General features: G+C 38.3%; 1 protein-coding gene across 1 annotated transcript in view; it reads right to left on the minus strand.

The window, feature by feature from the left end:
* LOC117343201 (dynein heavy chain domain-containing protein 1-like) overlaps positions 1-18,809 on the minus strand; it is a 73,674-nt gene extending 54,865 nt beyond the window's left edge. The window contains 14 exon segments of the mRNA XM_033905537.1: positions 1,433-1,777; positions 2,018-2,137; positions 5,804-5,916; positions 8,430-8,562; positions 11,845-12,101; positions 12,504-12,725; positions 13,121-13,275; positions 14,029-14,248; positions 14,381-14,554; positions 14,928-15,156; positions 17,125-17,256; positions 17,584-17,679; positions 18,221-18,355; positions 18,491-18,809. Coding sequence (XP_033761428.1) covers positions 1,433-1,777; positions 2,018-2,137; positions 5,804-5,916; positions 8,430-8,562; positions 11,845-12,101; positions 12,504-12,725; positions 13,121-13,275; positions 14,029-14,248; positions 14,381-14,554; positions 14,928-15,156; positions 17,125-17,256; positions 17,584-17,679; positions 18,221-18,355; positions 18,491-18,649 — 2,490 coding nt within the window. The 5' untranslated portion in view covers positions 18,650-18,809.
* Positions 18,810-23,430: the final 4,621 nt, after the last annotated feature.

The following is a 23,430-nucleotide window of genomic DNA, read 5'->3' on the forward strand; positions in this document are numbered from 1 at the left end:
TTGTCAAAATCCAAGATGGCTGCCTGTCGGCCATGTTGTTTTCCGATTGGTCTCAAAATGCAACATGCATAACTTGGTACCAAGGGGAACCTACATATGAAATTTGAGAAAGATCCCTTCAGTACTTTCTGAGAAATAGCAATAACAAACTTCAATTGTCAAAATCCAAGATGGCTGCCTGTCGGCCATGTTGTTTTCGGATTGGTCCCAAAATGCAATATGCATAACTAGGCACCAAGGGGATGCTACATATGAAATGTGAGAAAGATCTCGACAGTGCATTCTGAGAAATAGCGATAACAAACTTCAATTGTCAAAATCCAAGATGGCTGCCTGTCGGCCATGTTGTTTTTTTGATTGGTCTCAAAATGCAATATGCATAACTTGGTACCAAGGGGAACCTACATATGAAATTTGAGAAAGATCCCTTCAGTACTTTCTGAGAAATAGCAAAACAAACTTCAATTGTCAAAATCCAAGATGGCTGCCTGTCGGCCATGTTGTTTTCCTATTGGTCCCAAAATGCAATATGCATAACAAGGCACCAAGGGGATGCTACATATGAAATGTGAGAAAGATCTCGTCAGTGCATTCTGAGAAATAGCGATAACAATCTTCAATTGTCAAAATCCAAGATGGCTGCCTGTCGGCCATGTTGTTTTTTTGATTGGTCTCAAAATGCAATATGCATAAATTGGTACCAAGGGGAACCTACATATGAAATTTGAGAAAGATCCCTTCAGTACTTTCTGAGAAATAGCAATAACAAACTTCAATTGTCAAAATCCAAGATGGCTGCCTGTCGGCCATGTTGTTTTCCGATAGGTCTCAAAATGCGATATGCATAACAAGGTACCAAGGGGAACCTACATATGAAATTTGAGAAAGATCCCTTCAGCACTTTCTGAGAAATAGCGATAACAAGAATTGTTTACGGACGGACGGACGGAGGGACGGACGGACGGACGACGGACCACGGACGCAGGGCGATTTGAATAGCCCACCATCTGATGATGGTGGGCTAAAAAGTAAAGAACCAAGTTTCCTACATCCTCAACTTCAAGGAAACTTCAAGTGATATGATATCAGGGCTTCTTCTGTGGGCTTTTTGGGGCCATAATGGGCTCCATTCCCAATTGGAATTATTTCATTTTAAAGCCAAATTCCCAAAATTTTCTGTTTACTCGTGAAAAATCTTTCCTAATTCACCAATTTTCTTCCCAAAAAGAGATAAAAAGACCTCATCCCAAACCAGTGAGAAAAATCCCCGGGTATGCTTGATCATGCAAGTGAAAATGTTATGGTCTAAACATTAACTGTTTTCTAGTTAAACAGAATATAAACCTTAAAAGGTCATAGATAAAGCAGTACATGAAGTCCAAATAAAGAAAAAAGACAAATTCAAGGTAGGGGAGATAACTCCAGTACCTACCCTGTACACCTCTGGCATCTCAGCAGCAGTAGCCCGCTGGGTGTTAAGTGTCATGAAGCAGCCAAAGTTAGCACTAGCATGGACAAGCTTTCCGCTGAACATGATGCTGCCAAGGTAATGATGGGTATACACAGTTTCAGAGTTGAGTCGACTGTAGTCCTCAGGGCTCGGTTTTGTATTTTTGATGCGTGATCGGACATATTCGTAGAAAAGTGGTGGGGGACGATTGGACTTGTACAGGTCCGATTCCTTGATGTCAATTTCCTTTTCTATTGAGTGACGGCGCCGACGCAAATCCTTCTCTGCAACCCAGGTGTCTTCAAAGTAGGTTACCAACCCCTTCTCCTGTACCAACACAACATTGATGTTAGCTTATCTGGGAGTTTAGAATTTCAAAATTTATCTCACATTTTTTTATTCAGATAACAAAAAAAAAAAAAAAAAAAAAATTTCTATGCTGTGGTTATTCAAATGCCAGTTGATTGAGAACAAATTATGCCTCAAATTTTTAAATTCTAATAAAGACTTTTAATATAAAAGACATTTTACTTGAAAATAGTGTTTATAAATGAGTCTGAGATTTACATTGAATCCATGAGGTACTGTGTTCTGTCGCTGTAGACCTGCCGTGCCGACATCTGATGGCAAAGGATGGAGTGTGGTTAGAGAATTACGTCTGATCACCTTGTCTCCAACTCCAGTTTTCTACAACAAAATCACACGTGTCAATATTTATTAATATCCTCAGAAACTTCTAAACAGGAATAGCAGTAGACAAGCCATAACTGATGACAATTGTTTTTATGTCATATTCAGGAAACTTAGATAATACTTTTCAAGTTGCTTAAGGCCAAAAATTTTACTTACCAGTATATGGCCATTTTCAAATTTTGTTTGATGATTTAAATTTCGTCATTAATGTGTCCATGGTAGAATAAAGAGTGTACTACCTCTGTGGAAAAAATCTTTTCGTTTAAACAGTAATCTGGACATCTTACATTTTTACAAAAAAATCAGTAAAAAAAAAAAAAATAAAAACATTTTCGCCGTATTTGTCCAATCTCAAATCCTAAACTAACTAAATAGAGGGATAAAGTCATCTGTGATATCTTATAATTAATTAGATAACATATCAAGACTTACAATATTGTGTACATGTAGCTTTAAAGAGGCAACAATAAGTTGTACACTAAACTGTAACAATGCGGCATGCAAGGGGGGGCATTTAGGATAGTGCTGAGGATGCTGAATGCACCTGTGCTGGTGGTACAGGGGGGGGGGGGGTGGGCACTGTAGATACCGGGGGTAACTGAGGACACATTTCCCATTTTACAGGGGCACTTGGGTGGGGGTGGGGGTGGGGGGAGGGGCCCAGAAGGTGGTGGGGATACTTGAGGCACCAATGGAGGCTTTGAGGTGTATTTAGGTCACTGGAATTATCTATCTCATAGAGAACAATAGATGGGGCACTGAAGACACTGGATGTGCTGGAGACAAGTCACTTGAGGGGAGGGGGGGGGGGGGGGGGGGGGGGGGGGCACAGAAGGTGGTAGGGATACTTGAAGCGTTCGAGGTGCATTGAGGTCACTCGAATTACTTAACTCACTGCAGACACTAGGGGTTTCAGGCACAAAAGGTGCCGAATACATATACATGAATGTATATATATTATAAAGCAGTAAACTGGTCAATGGAGATGCAGGATCATGCAGCACACAGGTATTGCTGCATGCATAGAACAATAGGCTGCGGGGACAAAGGATAAGGGAGATGTTGGGGCACTGAGGGTATTGGTGTGTTTTCCAGGGCGTTGGTAGGACTGAAAGTGCTTTGGGTCTGGAGACAATGAGTGCCTCAGAGATACAGGGAGTACCAAGGGTACTGAGGTGCTGGATGTAGTGATGATACTGAGATGATGGGGGGTGGTGCAGGGTAGAGTCCTAGGCAAGCAATGGATGATATTGTGAGTGTTGGGGCACTGTCTGGTATTTAAGTGACATTTGTGAAGGACAAAGATGGTAGTGGATAAATAATTTGAACCATTGGAAAAAGGTTTGTTAAGTTGAGATTATGGAAACGAACCTCAGAACTTAAGTGTACTTTTCTTACGGGACCTAGCGGATACACAGTGTGAAAACATTTTGGGGCTAAAACGAAAATAGAGAGTAGAAAATTGGGACAGAATATAGAGGGGTGGTACAAGCATGCTCTGGGGATGGGTACATAGTATATAAGGTGGAAATTGGATGAGAAAAGGTTATCACAATATTCTATACCAATAACCATACATTCAGCACAGAAATGACTTCCTAACTTTTTGTTTCCTTATTTTTGTTACATACCTATCTATATACATATATACACCACTTAAATGACATGAATGATCATGGAACTTAATCACGGTAAAAGGCTATTCCATGGGCAAGGAAATATGGGGACATCTCTGGAGAACAAACAGCTTGGGTCATTTTAGGGACACAGATAGCTAAGTTCATTTTAGGGACACAGATAGCTAAGGTCATCTTAGGGACACAGATAGCTAAGGTCATTTTAGGGACACAGATAGCTAAGGTCATCTTAGGGACACAGATAGCTAAGTTCATCTTAGGGACACAGATAGCTAAGTTCATCTTAGGGACACAGATAGCTAAGTTCATCTTAGGGACACAGATAGCTAAGTTCATCTTAGGGACACAGACAGCTAAGGTCATCTTAGGGTCACAGACAGCTAAGGTCATCTCAGGGTCACAGACAGCTAAGTTCATCTTAGGGACACAGACAGCTAAGGTCATCTCAGGGTCACAGACAGCTAAGGTCATCTCAGGGTCACAGACAGCTAAGGTCATCTCAGGGTCACAGACAGCTAAGGTCATCTCAGGGTCACAGACAGCTAAGGTCATCTCAGGGTCACAGACAGCTAAGGTCATCTCAGGGTCACAGAAAGGTCAGGTCATCTCAGGGACACAGACAGCTAAGGTCATCTCAGGGGCATTGAAAGCTTGAACTATCTCAAGTCAGGCCATTACAGGGGCATATGTAACTTGGGCCAATACAGAGGCATACATAACTAGGGCCACCAGGGAGACCATGGGTACATATACATGTACATGCAATATCTAACATGCATAAGCTGCTAGCAGCAGAATTTGGTCTGAAATGTGGGAAAGCAGACATGGCAAGCATATAACCAATATGGTGTTTGGGAACATTAAGCAGTCCTAGCTATCTACAGTAACATACCAACAGAAAACGGCCCTGTAAATTAAGAATGGTGTAAATAATAACCGCTATACATAGTTTACATTTTAATTACAGTTAACTCATTTACCAAGCTTTTTATATCAGATAGATTATTCCTTATGTAAAACCAAGATTCATTAAACTGATAGGACTGGTTTGCCTTTTTGATCCTTGTTTCTCATGTGTTATCTTCTGAGAGTGAAATTATCTCCCCTTTCTATAAATAGTGTTAAAAAACATTGTCAATGTGTGAAGTAATCTCCCTTTCTTATATTTAGTGTGTAAAACATTGTCTCCTTCGCTATGTATAGAATCATTTCCCATATGTGAAATTATTTCCCCTTTTTATATGTAGTGTATAAACTAATCCACCTCAGCTATGTGCATAAACATTTTGGTATTACCTCCCCTTTCTATATCTAGTGTGGTAAAACATTCTCAGAAGTTATCTCCCCTTTCTATATAATGTAAAGTGTGTAAAAGTACCCCCCCCCCCCAACCACCCCCCGAGAAGAAAAACACACCCCCCCCCCCCCTACCTCACCCCCCCCCCCCCCCCCTCCCCCAGCTACTTGTTAAAACATTGTCTGTGTGTGAAGTTATCTCCCCTTTCTATATGTTGTGTGTAAAAACATTGTGTGTGAAGTTATCTCCCCTTTCTATATGTTGTGTCTAAAAACATTGTGTGTGAAGTTATCTCCCCTTTCTATATGTTGTGTGTAAAAACATTGTGTGTGAAGTTATCTCCCCTTTTTATATGTTGTGTGTAAAAACATTGTGTGTGAAGTTATCTCCCCTTTTTATATGTTGTGTGTAAACTTATCCCCTTAAGCTATATGTATAAACATTGTGTTTGATATTATCTCCCCTTTCTATACATATTTTGTTATCCCCCTTACCTATGTGTAAGAACACTGTGTGTAGAGTTATCTCCCTTTTTGTCTTTGTGAGAAGCTCTTTACCTAGACTCATGTGTGAGGTTAAGTTTCCTGCCTAGTAACACCTTGCTGGGAGTTTTCACTCCCTAATATGTAAAAACACTGTCTATATAAGGGAGTTACCATCCTTACCAACAATATACATGTACATATCTTGTCCTTGTGAAGAGGTAGAACCACTACCTGTACATACCTTGTCTGGGCGAGCTTGACCCCTGATCTTGTACTGGTTCTCACTGGACAGTTGAAGGGTACGCAGGGCACTCCTCAGGTAGTCAAGGTGTTGGGCTGCCACTGACATGAGGCCTGGGGACACAACATGGCTCATTTAATCTTCAGATAATGGTGGTTCACCAGAATAAGTAAACAAAAATATCCACAATTTGTTAGTTTATACTGACAAAATAAGCTATTGATGAATAATGATAAATCTCATATCATATAAAATTCTAAATAACAATCCTGCAAATCAGCAAAAATTTAGATTATGTTTTGTATTTCGACTTGGTATTTATTTATTTTTTTAAATGTTGCAATATGCCTTAACTTTACATTATACATATTAAGAATATGAAATTCTGGCTGCATAAATCTGTACCTGAATATTTCATACTGTAACTCAAGTATGAAGAAATCCACTTACTTTGATATTCTATTTTCAACTTATAATAAACTGATAAATTAATATCCAGTTCAGCAATAAAGGTCCCTTAAACTTGATGTTATAATTTTATAGACCTATGACCAATCATAGAAAAAGATGGCAATGAATTATCAAAATGTAATTCAATACTCATTTTGGCACATTCAAAATTTAGCATGAAATTTAATGCAAACAGGGAAGACGAATGATGAATTATTGAATCAACAATGCTTATTATAGAAAACAATAATAATTTAATGACAAGAGATCCCAGAGGGATCTTGGCGCCCACCATTGAATGATCTTCATAGGTTCCATGTCGGATTGATCTTTTCTCTACTTTTCCCTTCATTTTACTAATCTGTGCAAATTGAGACATCCCTCCAGTACTTTTCAAACAAGGGAATCCAAGCTATATAAGAAATTTGAGATTTAACGATAATGGCTGTTTGTTTGCCAGGTTGTTTTCAGGACAGACTGGTCCAAAAATGCAATACAAGGGACCAAGGGGAACCTACTTATGAAATTTGAGAAAGATCCCTTCAGTACTTTCTCAGAAATAGTGATAACAAACTTAAATTGTCAAAATCCAAGATGGCTGCCTGTCAGCAATGTTGTTTTCTGATTGGTCTCAAAACGCAATATGCATAACTAGGCACCAAGGGGAACCTACATATGAAATTTGAGAAAGATCCCTTTAGTACTTTCTGAGAAATAGCGATAACAAACTTCAATGGTCAAAATCCAAGATGGCTGCCTGTCGGCCATGTTGTTTTCCGATCGGTCCCAAAATGCTAGGCACCAAGGGGAACCTACATTTGAAATTTGAGAAAGATCCCTTCAGTACTTTCTGAGAAATAGCGATAACAAACTTCAATTGTCAATATCCAAGATGGCTACCTGTCAGCCATGTTGTTTTCTGATTGGTCTCAAAATGCAGTATGCATAACAAGGCACTGAGGGGAACGTATGTATGAAATTTGAGAAAGATCCCTTCGTTACTTTCTGAGAAATAGCGATAACAAACTTCAATTGTCAAAATCCAAGATGGCTGCCTGTCGGCCAGGTTGTTTTCCGATTGGTCTCAAAATGCAATATGCATAACTAGGCAACAAGAGGAACCTACATATGAAATTTGAGAAAGATCCCTTCATCACTTTCTGAGAAATAGCGATAACAAACTTCAATTGTCAAAATCCAAGATGGCTGCCTGTCGGCCATGTTGTTTTCCGATTGGTCTCAAAATGCAATATGCATAACAAGGCACCAAGAGGAACCTACATATGAAATTTGAGAAAGATCCATTCAGTACTTTCTGAGAAATAGCGATAACAAACTTCAATTGTCAAAATCCAAGATGGCTGCCTGTCGGCCATGTTGTTTTCCGATTGGTCTCAAAATGCAATATGCATAACTAGGCACCAAGGGGAACCTACATATGAAATTTGAGAAAGATCCCTTCAGTACTTTCTGAGGAATAGCGATAACAATCTTCAATTGTCAAAATCCAAGATGGCTGCCTGTCGGCCATGTTGTTTTCCGATTGGTTTCAAAATGCAATATGCATAACTAGGCACCAAGAGGAACCTACATATGAAATTTGAGAAAGATCCCTTAATTATTTTCTGAGAAATAGCGATAACAAACTTCAATTGTCAAAATCCAAGATGGCTGCCTGTCGGCCATGTTGTTTTCTGATTTGTCTCAAAATGCAATATGCATAACTAGGCACCAAGGGGAACCTACATATGAAATTTGAGAAAGATCCCTTCAGTACTTTCTGAGAAATAGCGATAACAAACTTCAATTGTCAAAATCCAAGATGGCTGCCTGTCGGCCATGTTGTTTTCCGATTGGTCTCAAAATGCAATATGCATAACTAGGCACCAAGGGGAACCTACATATGAAATTTGAGAAAGATCCCTTCAGTACTTTCTGAGGATTAGCGATAACAAGAATTGTTTACGGACGGACGGAGGGACGGACGGAGGGACGGACGGCCGGACGGACGGATGACGGACCACGGACGCAGGGCGATTTGAATAGCCCACCATCTGATGATGGTGGGCTAAAAATGCTTCAAGTGGAAAAATTTGCTCAAATATGATTACTGCCTACCCCAGTAAATATGTAGGTTTATAATAGATTGGGGTTGAATCAGTACAAATGAACTAACCTTGTGTAAGACGGTCAGTGTCATCGAATAATGTCCAGCAGCCAGACTGGACGGTACCCAACATAATCTGTGTGATGATTCCTATAGTCATCTCTTCATTACAGTTGACAGTCAACATGGCACATCCAAATATCTGTAATAATTATCTACAGTCAACATGGCACCCAAATATCTGTAACAGTTATCTATAGTCAACATGACACCCAAATATCTGTAACAGTTATCTATAGTCAACATGGCACCCAAATATCTGTAACAGTTAACTAGTCAACATGGCACCCAAATATCTGTAACAGTTATCTACAGTCAACATGGCACCCAAATATCTGTAACAGTTAACTAGTCAACATGGCACCCAAATATCTGTAACAGTTATCTATAGTCAACATGGCACCCAAATATCTAACAGTTATCTATAGTCAACATGGCACCCAAATATCTGTAACATTTATCTATAGTCAACATGGCACCCAAATATCTGTAACAGTTATCTATAGTCAACATGGCACCCAAATATCTAACAGTTATCTATAGTCAACATGGCACCCAAATATCTGTAACAGTTATCTACAGTCAACATGGCACCCAAATATCTGTAACAGTTATCTACAGTCAACATGGCACCCAAATATCTGTAACAGTTATCTATAGTCAACATGGCACCCAAATATCTGTAACAGTTATCTACAGTCAACATGGCACCCAAATATCTGTAACAGTTATCTATAGTCAACATGGCACCCAAATATCTGTAACAGTTATCTACAGTCAACATGGCACCCAAATATCTGTAACAGTTATCTACAGTCAACATGGCACCCAAATATCTGTAACAGTTATCTATAGTCAACATGGCACCCAAATATCTGTAACAGTTATCTACAGTCAACATGGCACCCAAATATCTGTAACAGTTATCTATAGTCAACATGGCACCCAAATATCTGTAACATTTATCTACAGTCAACATGGCACCCAAATATCTGTAACAGTTATCTATAGTCAACATGGCACCCAAATATCTGTAACAGTTATCTACAGTCAACATGGCACCCAAATATCTGTAACATTTATCTACAGTCAACATGGCACCCAAATATCTGTAACAGTTATCTAGTCAACATGGCACCCAAATATCTGTAACAGTTATCTATAGTCAACATGGCACCCAAATATCTGTAACAGTTATCTATAGTCAACATGGCACCCAAATATCTGTAACAGTTATCTATAGTCAACATGGCACCCAAATATCTGTAACAGTTATCTATAGTCAACATGGCACCCAAATATCTGTAACAGTTATCTATAGTCAACATGGCACCCAAATAATTGTGTGAAGCTTGAACAAAATGCCCCAAGGAATTAAGCACTAGAGCACTGACAAACTTTGGCATTACCTATATATACATATTTACAAGACGAACAGAGAGGAAACCTATAGTCCCTATACCTACCGGTATATATCTCACTCACCAACAAAAATACAAGAGGCCAAGGGCCTATATCGCTCACCTGGCTCTACAGCAAATTTGCATTTAATTGAGGTCATTTCTACAGATACTATGCTGATAACAACTTTATTCAAATATCAGAGTAAGCTAGGTTTATTCATGTCAATATATTTTCTAGTCCTTCATTCCAGCATACTATTGGCCTAGGATCGGGTCATGGTGACTCTTGGCTCTAAGCATGCTACAGACAGGCCCAATATCAAGTCCCTGGGCCTCTTGGTTATTGAGAAGAAGTCTTTTAAAGATTTTAGCCTATTTAACCCATGTGACCTTGAGTGCAGGTCAAGGTCATCTATTTGAACAAACTTGGTAACCCTTCACCCCAGCATGCTACAGGCCCAATATCAAGTCCCTGGGCCTCTTGGTTATTGAGAAGAAGTCTTTTGAATATTTTAACCTATTGACCCATGTGACCTTGAATGAAGGTCAAGGTCATTCATTTCAACAAACTTGGTAGCACTTCACCCCAGCATGCTACAGGCCCAATATCAAGTCCCTGGGCCTATTGGTTATTGAGAAGAAGTCTTTTAAAGATTTTAGCCTATTTGACCCATGAGACCTTGAGTGCAGGTCAAGGTCATTTATTTGAACAAACTTGGTAGCCCTTCACCCAAGCATGCTACAGGCCCAATATCAAGTCCCTGGGCCTCTTGGTTATTGAGAAGAAGTCTTTTGAATATTTTAACCTATTGACCCATGTGACCTTGAATGAAGGTCAAGGTCATTCATTTGAACAAACTTGGTAGCACTTCACCCAAGCATGCTACAGGCCCAATATCAAGTCCCTGGGCCTCTTGGTTATTAAGAAGAAGTCATTTGAAGATTATAGCATATTTGACCGATGTGACCTTGAATGAAGGTCAAGGTCATTTATTTCAACAAACTTGGTAGCCCTTCACTCCAGCATGCTACAGGCCCAATATCAAGTCCCTGGGCCTCTTGGTTATTGAGGAGAAGTCATTTGAAGATTATAGCTTATTTGACCCATGTGACCTTAAATGAAGGTCAAGGTAATTAGTTTAACAAAGTTGGTAGGCTCGTCACCCCAGCATGCTACAGGCCTAATATAGAGTCCCTGGGCCTCTTGGTTATTGAGAAGAAGTCATTTAAAGATTTAGCCTATTTGACCCATGTGGCCTTGAGTGCAGGTCAAGGTCATCTATTTGAACAAACTTGGTAGCCCTTCACCCCAGCATGCTACAGGCCCAATATCAAGTCCCTGGGCCTCTTGGTTATTGAGAAGAAGTCATTTGAAGATTATAGCCTATTTGACCCATGTTACCTTGAATGAAGGTCAAGGTCATTTATTTTAACAAAGTTGGTAGCCCGTCACCCCAGCATGCTACAGGCCTAATATCAAGTCCCCGGGCCTCTTGGTTATTGAGAAGAAGTCATTTGAAGATTATAGCATATTTGACCCATGTGACCTTGAATGAAGGTCAAGGTCATTTATTTGAACAAACTAGGTAGCCCTTCACCCCAGTGTGCTACAGTTCCTGGGCCTTGGTTATTTAGAAGAAGTTGTTTATATCAAAAAGTTGACGCTGGACGGCCGGACGGATGGACAGACGGACGGACGATGGACGCGACACCACGGCATAAGCTCACTTGCCCTTTGGGCAGGTGAGCTAATAATTACATCGAACTAATAAAGAGAGGATTATAATTTTTAAAATATCCCCTCTTCCCTTCACCCATCACCTTCCCATAGAGATTTTTTGTGGGAGATTATTATTTTGTGTTATGGTGAAACTCATATTTTTTTTTGGGGGGGGGGGGGGGGGGGGGGGGGAATAGTTTTTCTTGTCAAGAAATATCTATGATGATAATAAAATAATTCACCCATGACATATCAAACATATCAATTTGTCTACATGAACACAAAAGTTTTAGTGACAAACCTTGGAGAGTTCCTTGATAGTCTCAGACTTGCCAGTGCCTGGAGGACCAACGAGTGTTCCTGCATGAAAGTTACGAAGGGACTGTGTGAGGGACAGAAAGGCCCTGTGTGTGAGTGGTGTGAGGACAAGACGTCCCACAGGTCCCTGATATTCGTAGTCGTAGTGAAACGTGTTTCCAAGCTGTTGTACACAACACAGACCAAACTGGTAGTCTGTCGATACCACTGTCTTAGTTCGTGTTAACTTAGGGGGCTCCTCTGGAATATCAGATAATTGGGTATTATTATCAAAATACAGATATTTTTATTTGAAATATTATTTTAGTGATTTCTGCATAGCATTTAAAATGTGAATGACAACTTATATTTTCTGTATATTGTTTATACAGTAAAAATCCCATTCCTAACCCTAGATTGGTGTTCATTGGTGACCTTTTTGATAATATACACAAAATATGTTTACCGTAACTGAAATTAAACATCTTTTAAATTAGAAATGTGGCTTTACAATATTTTAAATACAAGACTTTTGTACATTACACACAGGGCATGAAAAATGTTATGAGGAAGTTATTTCAAGTTTGGTTGAAGATTATGAGCACACTATTTTTGAACAGGTTTGTAAATATTTTTGAAATATAAAGATGGTCGGGTACATACCAACTGTGGTCTCCACGCGGACCTTGGTGGCTAAAGTCTTAGATGTTCGTCGACCCCGCCCTGCTTTACGCTGACTGACAGGTGTCTGATTAGTGGGAGGTGCAGGTTGAATTTCTAGCTCCTCCCTCTTGGCACGAAGTATAGTCTGTATGTCAATGTGGTAATGCATCTCTCTCAGCCATTCAAAGTTCCCAGTCCCTACTAAACCTGATGACAGCACACCTGTACAAAAAAAAAAAAAAAAAAAAAACCCATAACAAATTGTAAAGCTTTTAATATATATTGCATGAAATAATAAAAAAAAAAAACCCACATAAATTGAAAAGCTATTCATATATATTGCATGAAATTAAAAAAAAAAAAAAAAAAAAAAATTGAAAAACTATTGATATATATTGCATGAAATTAAAAAAACAAAAAAAAAACATAACAAATTGAAAAGCTATTGATATATATTGCATGAAATTATGGGTGAAAAAAATCCATAGCAAATTGAAAAGCTTTTAATATATATTGCATGAAATTATATAAAAAAAAAAATCCATAACAAATTGAAAAGCTATATATACTGTTTGAAATTATAAGATGTATAAAATTATATATTGATGATTACTTACATTCGAGGACGTCACGCTGGTGGATCGTCTGATTGACAAGATTACACAGTAGACGATGCAGTCTCTGTTTGGTACTAGCTGGAAGTGAACCATTGAAGGTATAACTCTCCCGTATTAGGTCCACGTACTGTTCGTACTTCGTGTTCATACTGGACCTGTGTAAGAGAATGTCTCCCATCATCAGAAACCAAGGGGTTATTGTGTGTTTCTACATAAACTCTATATAATATATTACACACATATAATTCACCTGTATAACTCACCTGTATAACCTCTATAACACATGTATAACTCACCTGTATAACATCTATAACACATGTATAACTCACCTGTATAACCTCTATAACACATGTATAACTCACCTGTATAACTCACTTGTATAACTCACCTGTATAACATCTATAACCCATGTATAACTCACCTGTATAACTCACTTGTATAACTCACCTGTATAACATCTATAACACATGTATAACTCACCTGTATAACCTCTATAACACATGTATAACTCACCTGTATAACTCACTTGTATAACTCACCTGTATAACATCTATAACACATGTATAACTCACCTGTATAACTCACTTGTATAACTCACCTGTATAACATCTATAACACATGTATAACTCACCTGTATCACATATATATTAACACCTTCCTGATATACCTGTATAACACCTGTCAAATATATTACACCTGCCTGGTATTATAACACTTGTATAACTCACCTGTATAACTTTATAACACCTATAAATATATCTCTAACACCTGCATAATATACAGTATATAAACACCTGTATACCATATACCTATATATATATACACCTGTATGATTCATAAACACCTGTATGATCCATAAGCACCTGTATAATCTATAAACACCATGATTTATAAACACCTGTACTTACTGAAGACTATGAAGTTCGTCAGCGTCTCTATTCTCCAGTGCCTTGTTGACAGTGCGCGCCCACAACAACGCCTCTGCGACAAGCACACACTGGACAGGGAAGCGCAGTAACCAATGTCTGAAAGTGAGTTTTATATCTCCAGTAATCCTCTCCTCCTCCGAGCTTCGGCGCTCTGTCAGACGTGCAATTTCCTCCATTAGGTGAATGGGCTGTCGGGAGCCTGTAAAAGTTAGTTTTGTTAATATCTAAGTTTATAAAAGTATATAAACGATAATAAATAATGTTTAAGATTTTAAAAAATGTTCTGGAGAACAAGGAATGTCAGTGTTATTTTCACTAGAGATGTCCCTACCTTCATCCATGCGCGCCTGTATACATTTCTGTAGCATGAGTGCCATGGTGTTTTTCATAATGGCCTCGAGACTTTTGAACCAGCGTGTAGCCTTAGGGAAGGCTTGAACTCGAGTGTTAAGAGGTACCTCCTCCCCAAGTGCGCCGTGCATGGTTGTCACCTCCAACTTGTCCGCTGTAAAAAAGCCAAACGTTAAAATATTTATCATGGTTTTAATTCATCAAAAAATGACTTGATTCATAGTTTGTAGTATACAAACTGGGGCCGCGGTGGCCGAGTGGTTAAGGTGTCCCGACACTTTATCACTAGCCCTCCACCTCTGGGTTGCGAGTTCGAAACCTACGTGGGGCAGTTGCCAGGTACTGACCGTAGGCCGGTGGTTTTTCTCCAGGTACTCCGGCTTTCCTCCACCTCCAAACCTGGCACGTCCTTAAATGACCCTGGCTGTTAATAGGACGTTAAACAAAACAAAACCAATTGTAGTATACAAGATTTGCCACACTATGATTTTCTATCCATGGTTTTATGTGCTTGAAAGTAAACATACCATTGAGGGCAAAGTCCAGCTCGGTACTGATGCTGGATGTTCCAGGAGGGAGAACAAATGTCAATGACTCCACTCCCGGGAAACACTTCTTCGCGGTTGGCAGCATCATCTTAGGATTCCTGGATATACCCAGGAGGTCGATGATTTCATCGTTACTGAGGAAGTAGAGACGTGGGAATTCCATCCTTGATGTTTCCAACACTACCTCCAAGTGTTTAAGGATTTCCTCCTGCAGAAATAGACAGAGTTACACTATCTACGCTTAAGGAAATAGTTATCTCTCCCTACAGTTATAGGACAGAGTTATCTCTCCCTACAGTTATAGGACAGAGTTATCTCTCCCTACAGATATAGGACATAGTTATCTCTCCCTACAGATATAGGACATAGTTATCTCTCCCTACAGATATAGGACAGAGTTATCTCTCCCTACAGATATAGGACATAGTTATCTCTCCCTACAGATATAGGACAGAGTTATCTCTCCCTACAGATATAGGACAGAGTTATCTCTCCCTACAGATATAGGACAGAGTTATCTCTCCCTACAGATATAGGACAGAGTTATCTCTCCCTACAGATATAGGACATAGTTATCTCTCCCTACAGATATAGGACATAGTTATCTCTCCCTACAGATATAGGACAGAGTTATCTCTCCCTACAGATATAGGACAGAGTTATCTCTCCCTACAGATATAGGACAGAGTTATCTCTCCCTACAGATATAGGACAGAGTTATCTCTCCCTACAGATATAGGACATAGTTATCTCTCCCTACAGATATAGGACATAGTTATCTCTCCCTACAGATATAGGACAGAGTTATCTCTCCCTACAGATATAGGACATAGTTATCTCTCCCTACAGATATAGGACATAGTTATCTCTCCCTACAGATATAGGACAGAGTTATCTCTCCCTACAGATATAGGACAGAGTTATCTCTCCCTACAGATATAGGACAGAGTTATCTCTCCCTCCAGATATAGGACATAGTTCTCTCCCTCCAGATATAGGACAGAGTTATCTCTCCCTACAGATATAGGACAGAGTTATCTCTCCCTACAGATATAGGACAGAGTTATCTCTCCCTACAGATATAGGACAGAGTTATCTCTCCCTACAGATATAGGACAGAGTTATCTCTCCCTACAGATATAGGACAGAGTTATCTCTCCCTACAGATATAGGACAGAGTTATCTCACATACTTCACAGGGTATCCGGCGGTTGCTAGGGAAAAGATAAATTGATCTTACACAGAGGGTTAGACAGTTTATGACACTGCTCACAATTAAGTAGCGTCATAATTTTACATTGAGTAACAAAGTCATAAATGATGACGTCATAAATTTTGAGGCACATTTCAAGGACCATTGAAGATGGTACGATGAAAAACTTTCATAAAAACTAACGTTTGGTTGCAAGTATGTGAGAAAAATAATCAATCATGGGTCTGTTACGCGAACAAGGATATCTCAACACTCGTGTAAGAGTTCGGCTGGCCAGCACTCGGCAAGCCTCGTGCTGACTGGCCAAACTCTAACACTGAGATATCCCTGTTCAAGGAACAGACCCATAGAAGATTCTATTAATCTCTCCCTACAGATATAGGACAGAGTTATCTCTCCCTACAGATATAGGACAGAGTTATCTCTCCCTACAGATATAGGACAGAGTTATCTCTCCCTACAGATATAGGACGGAGTTATCTCTCCCTACAGATATAGGACAGAGTTATCTCTCCCTACAGATATAGGACGGAGTTATCTCTCCCTACAGATATAGGACAGAGTTATCTCTCCCTACAGATATAGGACAGAGTTATCTCTCCCTACAGATATAGGACGGAGTTATCTCTCCCTACAGATATAGGACAGAGTTATCTCTCCCTACAGATATAGGACAGTGTTACGTTATCTCCTCTTAAGGACATAAGGTAGAGTTATTTCCTCCTACCAAAATAGGACCTGCTACAGAAAGATTGTAGAGTTGTATCCTCTTAAAGAATCAATAATACTTTGAAAAGGCATATATTGCTGCATGAATTTTAACCTCTGCTGGTAAGGTTTCTGTGACAATCACTCTGACTCCATTAGTAGATATATACTTTTTCACCCAGGATTATTGGGACAGATAAGCTCATTATTCACATATTATCAGAATATAGAGAGATAGGAAATTCATCACTGAACCTGGTTCTCAATCAGCTGGAGGAACAGAGCACGTAGGTTGTCTCCCTGTAACAGGCGATATCCCTTCTCTCCTCTCTTCCTGTGTACCACAGTCAGGATCTTAGAGTCATTGGACACCACACGCATCCAGTCCTGTTAAGATTAACAAGTATAGTCAGAACCCAGATAAAGCACAGTCAAACCTGCCTTAGTGACCACCTGTATAAAGCAACTCCCTCTCACATGTGACCATATTTTCCCCTCCAAGGTTATCTACTATACTAGTCACCTGAACCTGGATTAAGAGACCGTCTGTTATGTGTGATCGTTTTTATTACCTCCCTTGGAATATCATATATAACAGGTTGTCTCCCCTTCTTTCACAGAGACGACACAATGTGGGTTCAATGTATGGAGTTATCTCCCTTATTCAAAATTCCCTGAAAAAACACTGAAAATTTACAAAGCTAAACAGATTACCTTGAATTTTCCATGGATGGCCTCAAACTTGTGACTTTGGGCCTGAAACTTCTTGAACATCTCTGTCCTCTCAAAGATCTTCAGCAAGTAAAGCCACTGAAAGTAAAAATAGGAATTTATACTGTCAAAATCTACCTGTGGAATGTAAACCAATGTCATAATAAAATGACCACACTATATATATATGCTGGATGATGAAGCCTACCTTTTTCTGACAGGTGTACCACACTAAGTACTGGGTGATGAAGCCTACCTTTTCCTGACAAGTGAACCACACTAAATGCTGGATGATGAAGCCTACATTTTTCTGACAGGTGTACCACACTAAATGCTGGATGATGAAGCCTACCTTTTTCTGACAGGTGTACCACACTAAATGCTGGATGATGAAGCCTACCTTTTTCTGACAGGTGTACCACACTAAATGCTGGACGATGAAGCCTACCTTTTTCTGACAAGTGAACCACACTAAATGCTGGACGATGAAGCCTACCTTTTTCTGACAAGTGAACCACACTAAATGATGGACGATGAAGCCTACCTTTTTCTGACAAGTGAACCACACTAAATGCTGGATGATGAAGCCTACCTTTTTCTGACAGGTGTACCACACTAAGTGCTTGATGATGAAGCCTACCTTTTTCTGACAGGTGTACCACAGGTCAGTAATTTCCTCCACCTGCTGTAGGGCTGTGTGCCAATACTCCACCTGAAGGCTCATGTCACCAAGATAAGGGGACTGCATCATAGACTTGATAGAGATACGGGAATGCTGAAACAAGATTATAAACTGGTTATGTATACAAAGGAATACTGAAAATAAGAAATGCTATCAAATCTTTGAAACTATTAATTCTGCCAACCATGACTGAGAAATCATGTGACCTGTTATGACATTTGACCTTACCTGTAGTTGGTATTTGAGGTCATCTACCTCAATAAGAATAAAGAAGTCGTCGTCGCGTACGTTGAGGCCCTGGGGCTCGCCCACTTGTAATGCTGCGCGCTCCTGACGGTACTTCTCAAGTTTGGTGCGGCGCCGTGGGCTGCTTGGTTTCTTGAGCATATCTAGAGATGATAATGCAGAAAAATATATTTCAACAAAAAAATATATGTTTATCAATATCCCAGTAAAAGACTGCCACAGCCCTGTGCTAAATCCTATATTTACTGTAAATATTTACTTCAAGGTCCGAAGTAAGACATAAATATCAGCAGACATCCTGTTCTCCTGTATATACACTCCAGTGGTTTTCTGGTCATTGAGGAATTCAGAATAATGTGGTAAAATTGTGAAGGGATACTGAAAAAATGTACAAATGATTTTCAAAAAATCAAATATTAACAAAAGATTAAGAATATATATAATGGAATTAGTAGGCAAATTCAACTTTGTATGTGATTTTTCATTATTCTAAATCACCTCAATCCGTGGTTGACTGCAATTATTTTATTATATTATATCTGATAAGGATATATGACGTGAGCAATGATAGTATCAATCATGTAGGTGGAAACTTTGGCCAAAATTTCCTCCAAATTGCCATTAAAATTTCAATGTTCAAAGTATTATTGCCTATACTAACTGGTGATCCCATTGTGATATAACTATAGGGAGAATATACTTCAACTGTAAAGCTATACACAGCAGTGAAAGGGGTAGCAGGTTTATATATAAATTAAAAGTTAGAGGGTCACACACTCAGCCATCACAGCATCAGTATCCCTAAATATTGTCTATCAGATATTATGTAACACACACAGCCATCACAGCATCAGTATCCCTAAATATTGTCTATCAGATATTATGTAACACACACGGCCATCACAGCATCAGTATCCCTAAATATTGTCTATTAGATATTATGTAACACACGCGGCCATCACAGCATCAGTATCCCTAAATATTGTCTATTAGATATTATGTAACACACACGGCCATCACAGCATCAGTATCCCTAAATATTGTCTATTAGATATTATGTAACACACACGGCCAGTCACAGCATCAGTTTCCCTAAATATTGTCTTTTAGATATTATGTAACACACACAGCCATCACAGCATCAGTATCCTTAAATATCGTCTATTAGATATTATGTAACACACACGGCCATCACAGCATCAGTATCCCTAAATATTGTCTATTAGATATTATGTAACACACATGGCCGTCACAGCATCAGTATCCCTAAATATTGTCTTTTAGATATTATGTAACACACACGGCCATCACAGCATCAGTATCCCTAAATATTGTCTATCTATTAGATATTATGTAACACACACGGCCGTCACAGCATCAGTATCCCTAAATATTGTCTATCAGATATTATGTAACACACACAGCCATCACAGCATCAGTATCCCTAAATATTGTCTATTAGATATTATGTAACACACACGGCCTGTCACAGCATCAGTATCCCTAAATATTGTCTATTAGATATTACGTAACACACACAGCCATCACAGCATCAGTATCCCTAAATATTGTCTATTAGATATTATGTAACACACACGGCCGTCACAGCATCAGTATCCCTAAATATTGTCTATTAGATATTATGTAACACACACAGCCATCACAGCATCAGTATCCTTAAATATTGTCTATTAGATATTATGTAACACACACGGCCGTCACAGCATCAGTATCCCTTAATATTGTCTATCTATTAGATAGTATGTAACACACGCGGCCATCACAGCATCAGTATCCCTTAATATTGTCTATTAGATATTATGTAACACACACGGCCATCACAGCATCAGTATCCCTAAATATTGTCTATTAGATATTACGTAACACACACAGCCATCACAGCATCAGTATCCCTAAATATTGTCTATTAGATATTATGTAACACACGGCCATCACAGCATCAGTATCCCTAAATATTGTCTATTAGATATTATGTAACACACACAGCCATCACAGCATCAGTATCCTTAAATATTGTCTATTAGATATTATGTAACACACACGGCCGTCACAGCATCAGTATCCCTTAATATTGTCTATCTATTAGATAGTATGTAACACACACAGCCATCACAACATCAGTATCCCTAAATTTGGTCTATTAGATATCATGTAACACACACGGCCATCACAGCATCAGTATCCTTAAATATTGTCTATTAGATATTATGTAACACACACGGCCATCACAGCATCAGTATCCCTAAATATTGTCTATTAGATATTATGTAACACACATGGCCGTCACAGCATCAGTATCCCTAAATATTGTCTTTTAGATATTATGTAACACACACGGCCATCGCAGCATCAGTATCCCTAAATATTGTCTATCAGATATTATGTAACACACATGGCCGTCACAGCATCAGTATCCCTAAATATTGTCTATCAGATATTATGTAACACACACAACCGTCACAGCATCAGTATCCCTAAATATTGTCTATCTATTAGATATTATGTAACACACACAGCCGTCACAGCATCAGTATCCCTAAATATTGTCTATCTATTAGATATTATGTAACACACGGCCGCCACAGCATCAGTATCCCTAAATATTGTCTATTAGATATTATGTAACACACATGGCCATCACAGCATCAGTATCCCTAAATATTGTCTATTAGATATTATGTAACACACACGCGGCCATCACAGCATCAGTATCCCTAAATATTGTCTATTAGATATTATGTAACAGAAACGCGGCCATCACAGCATCAGTATCCCTAAATATTGTCTATCTATTAGATATTATGTGTTATCATGTCAAGCCTGGTGATTATTTACTAAAACTATGTGACTATTTACCTAGAAAAATTAAAAATCATTGTCATGTTCAAGGATAAAATTCATCATAAATACAATCGCTGGTAGGAAGCACAAATGAATTTTTTTCTAAGTTAAAAGCAAAATATGTGGTATTTCCAGATGACGAGAGTTCATTTGGATCTGAGTGACTATGTGTAAGGAAGTTTCTGTTTCGGGACATCAGTTCCCCACGGAGTCAAACTTTTATCACTTGCAGGTTACAATATAAGAAAAGCAAACACAATAACGTCAAGCTGTATATGAGGTTATCACCACGAGCGTTCAGGTTAGGAACACGGTGATGGTGAGGATCACACACTGGGGCTGTCTTCCCCTTGTGAAAAACGTGAATTATTAGGGCACTGTCAGCACATATTTACCTATGTCATCCAAATCCTCTAACTTCTTTTTCTGATCTGTAGGTGGGAATTTCATATTAACAATGCTTCTGCTAATCAGTTTTCCTTATTATTCACAACCGTGATTATGAAAGAATTTTGTGAAGTCAGAAACACAAATATACACTAAACACTGACATCCATGCTTTCAACAAAACAAACAAGGATGTTCTATCTAATATATGATAATGGTTTTACATTGTTTTATGTTCCTTTGTGTTTTCTATACACTGTCCATGTCTGTGGTTTGTTGTGTTTTGTGTGTTTTCATATATGTGTTGTACTGTGTGGTATGTATGTTGTTCTTTATGTTTCAACCGATTATAAGTATGTTGTGGTCTAGAATGATAGATATTAACTAAACTGCTCATGCTGTTTCAACTAGAAAAAAATGTGCTGTTCTTTATATATGATATGTATGTTTGATGTATGTGTTTCATGTCCTGTCTGTGGTTTTTGTGTTTGTGTTTTCCATGTTGTGTTTTGTGTGGAACCAAACCCCCCAAAAATTTTATTTTAATATTGTAACACACAGGGGGCCCCCCAACAATTAAATTTTTTTAAAATTTATTACAAACGGCCCACAGTCAGTATCCCAATAATTTTCTATTTAATTTTGTAAAAAGGGCCCCCCTTTTTCCCCAAAAATTTTCTATTTATTTGAAAAAAAATTTTTTTTTTTTTATTATAAAATTTGAAAAATTTTAATTTTTTTAAAAAAGTTTTAAAAAAAAATTCATTAAAAAACTTAAAAAATTTTTTTTAGAAAAAAAAATATTTTTTTAAGGGTTAAAAAACAAAAGGGAAAAAATTTTGGTTTGGGGTTTCCCCGGGGTTTAAATTTTGGAAATTTTTGGAAACCCCCCGGGGCCCCCCCTTTTTTGGGGAAAAAGAAAAAGTAGGGAAAAAAATTTTCCCCTTTTTTGGAAAAGGTTTGGGGTTAACACCCTTTTTTTCCTTTTTAAAAAATTTTTATGGAATTTTTAATTTTTCAAACCCCTTCTTTTTCCCCTTTTTTAACCAAAAAAGTTTTTAAAATTTTAAAAATTTTTAATTTAAATGTTTTGGTTTTTAAAAACCCCTTTTTTTTTTTTTGTTTTGGGGGGAAAAAAAATTCTTTTTTTAAAATTTTTTTTGGGTTTTTTTTTTTTTTTTATTGTTGTTGGTTTGTTTGTTTTGTGGTTTTTTTATGGTTTTTGGGGTTTTTTTGTATTTTGGTTTGTTTGAGTTGGTTTTTGGGGTTTTGTGGTTTTGTTGTTTTTGGGGGGTTTTTTTGTGTTTTGGGTGGGGTTTTTTGTTTTTGGTTTTTTTGGTTTGGGTTTTTTTGGGGGGTTTTTTTGTTTGGGTTTTTTTTTGTTGGTTTTTTTGGTTTTGGTTTTTTGGTGGTTTTTGGGTTTTGTTTTGGTTGTGGTATTTGGGTGGTTTTTTTTTGTTTTTGTGGTTGTTTTGGTGGGTTTTTTTGGGTTTTTGTTGGGTTTTTTTGGGGTTTTGTTTTTTTGGTTTTTTGGGGGGTTTTTGTTGGGTTTTTTTTTGGGGGGTTTGGGGGTGTAGTTTTTTGGGGGGTTGTTTTGTTTTGGTTTTTTGTTGGGGTGGTTTTTTTGTTTTGTTTTTGGTTTTTTTTGTTTGTGGGGTTTTTTTTTTTTGGGG

Source organism: Pecten maximus, chromosome 15 (genome assembly GCF_902652985.1).
Source record: "Pecten maximus chromosome 15, xPecMax1.1, whole genome shotgun sequence".
Classification (NCBI taxonomy): domain Eukaryota; kingdom Metazoa; phylum Mollusca; class Bivalvia; order Pectinida; family Pectinidae; genus Pecten; species Pecten maximus.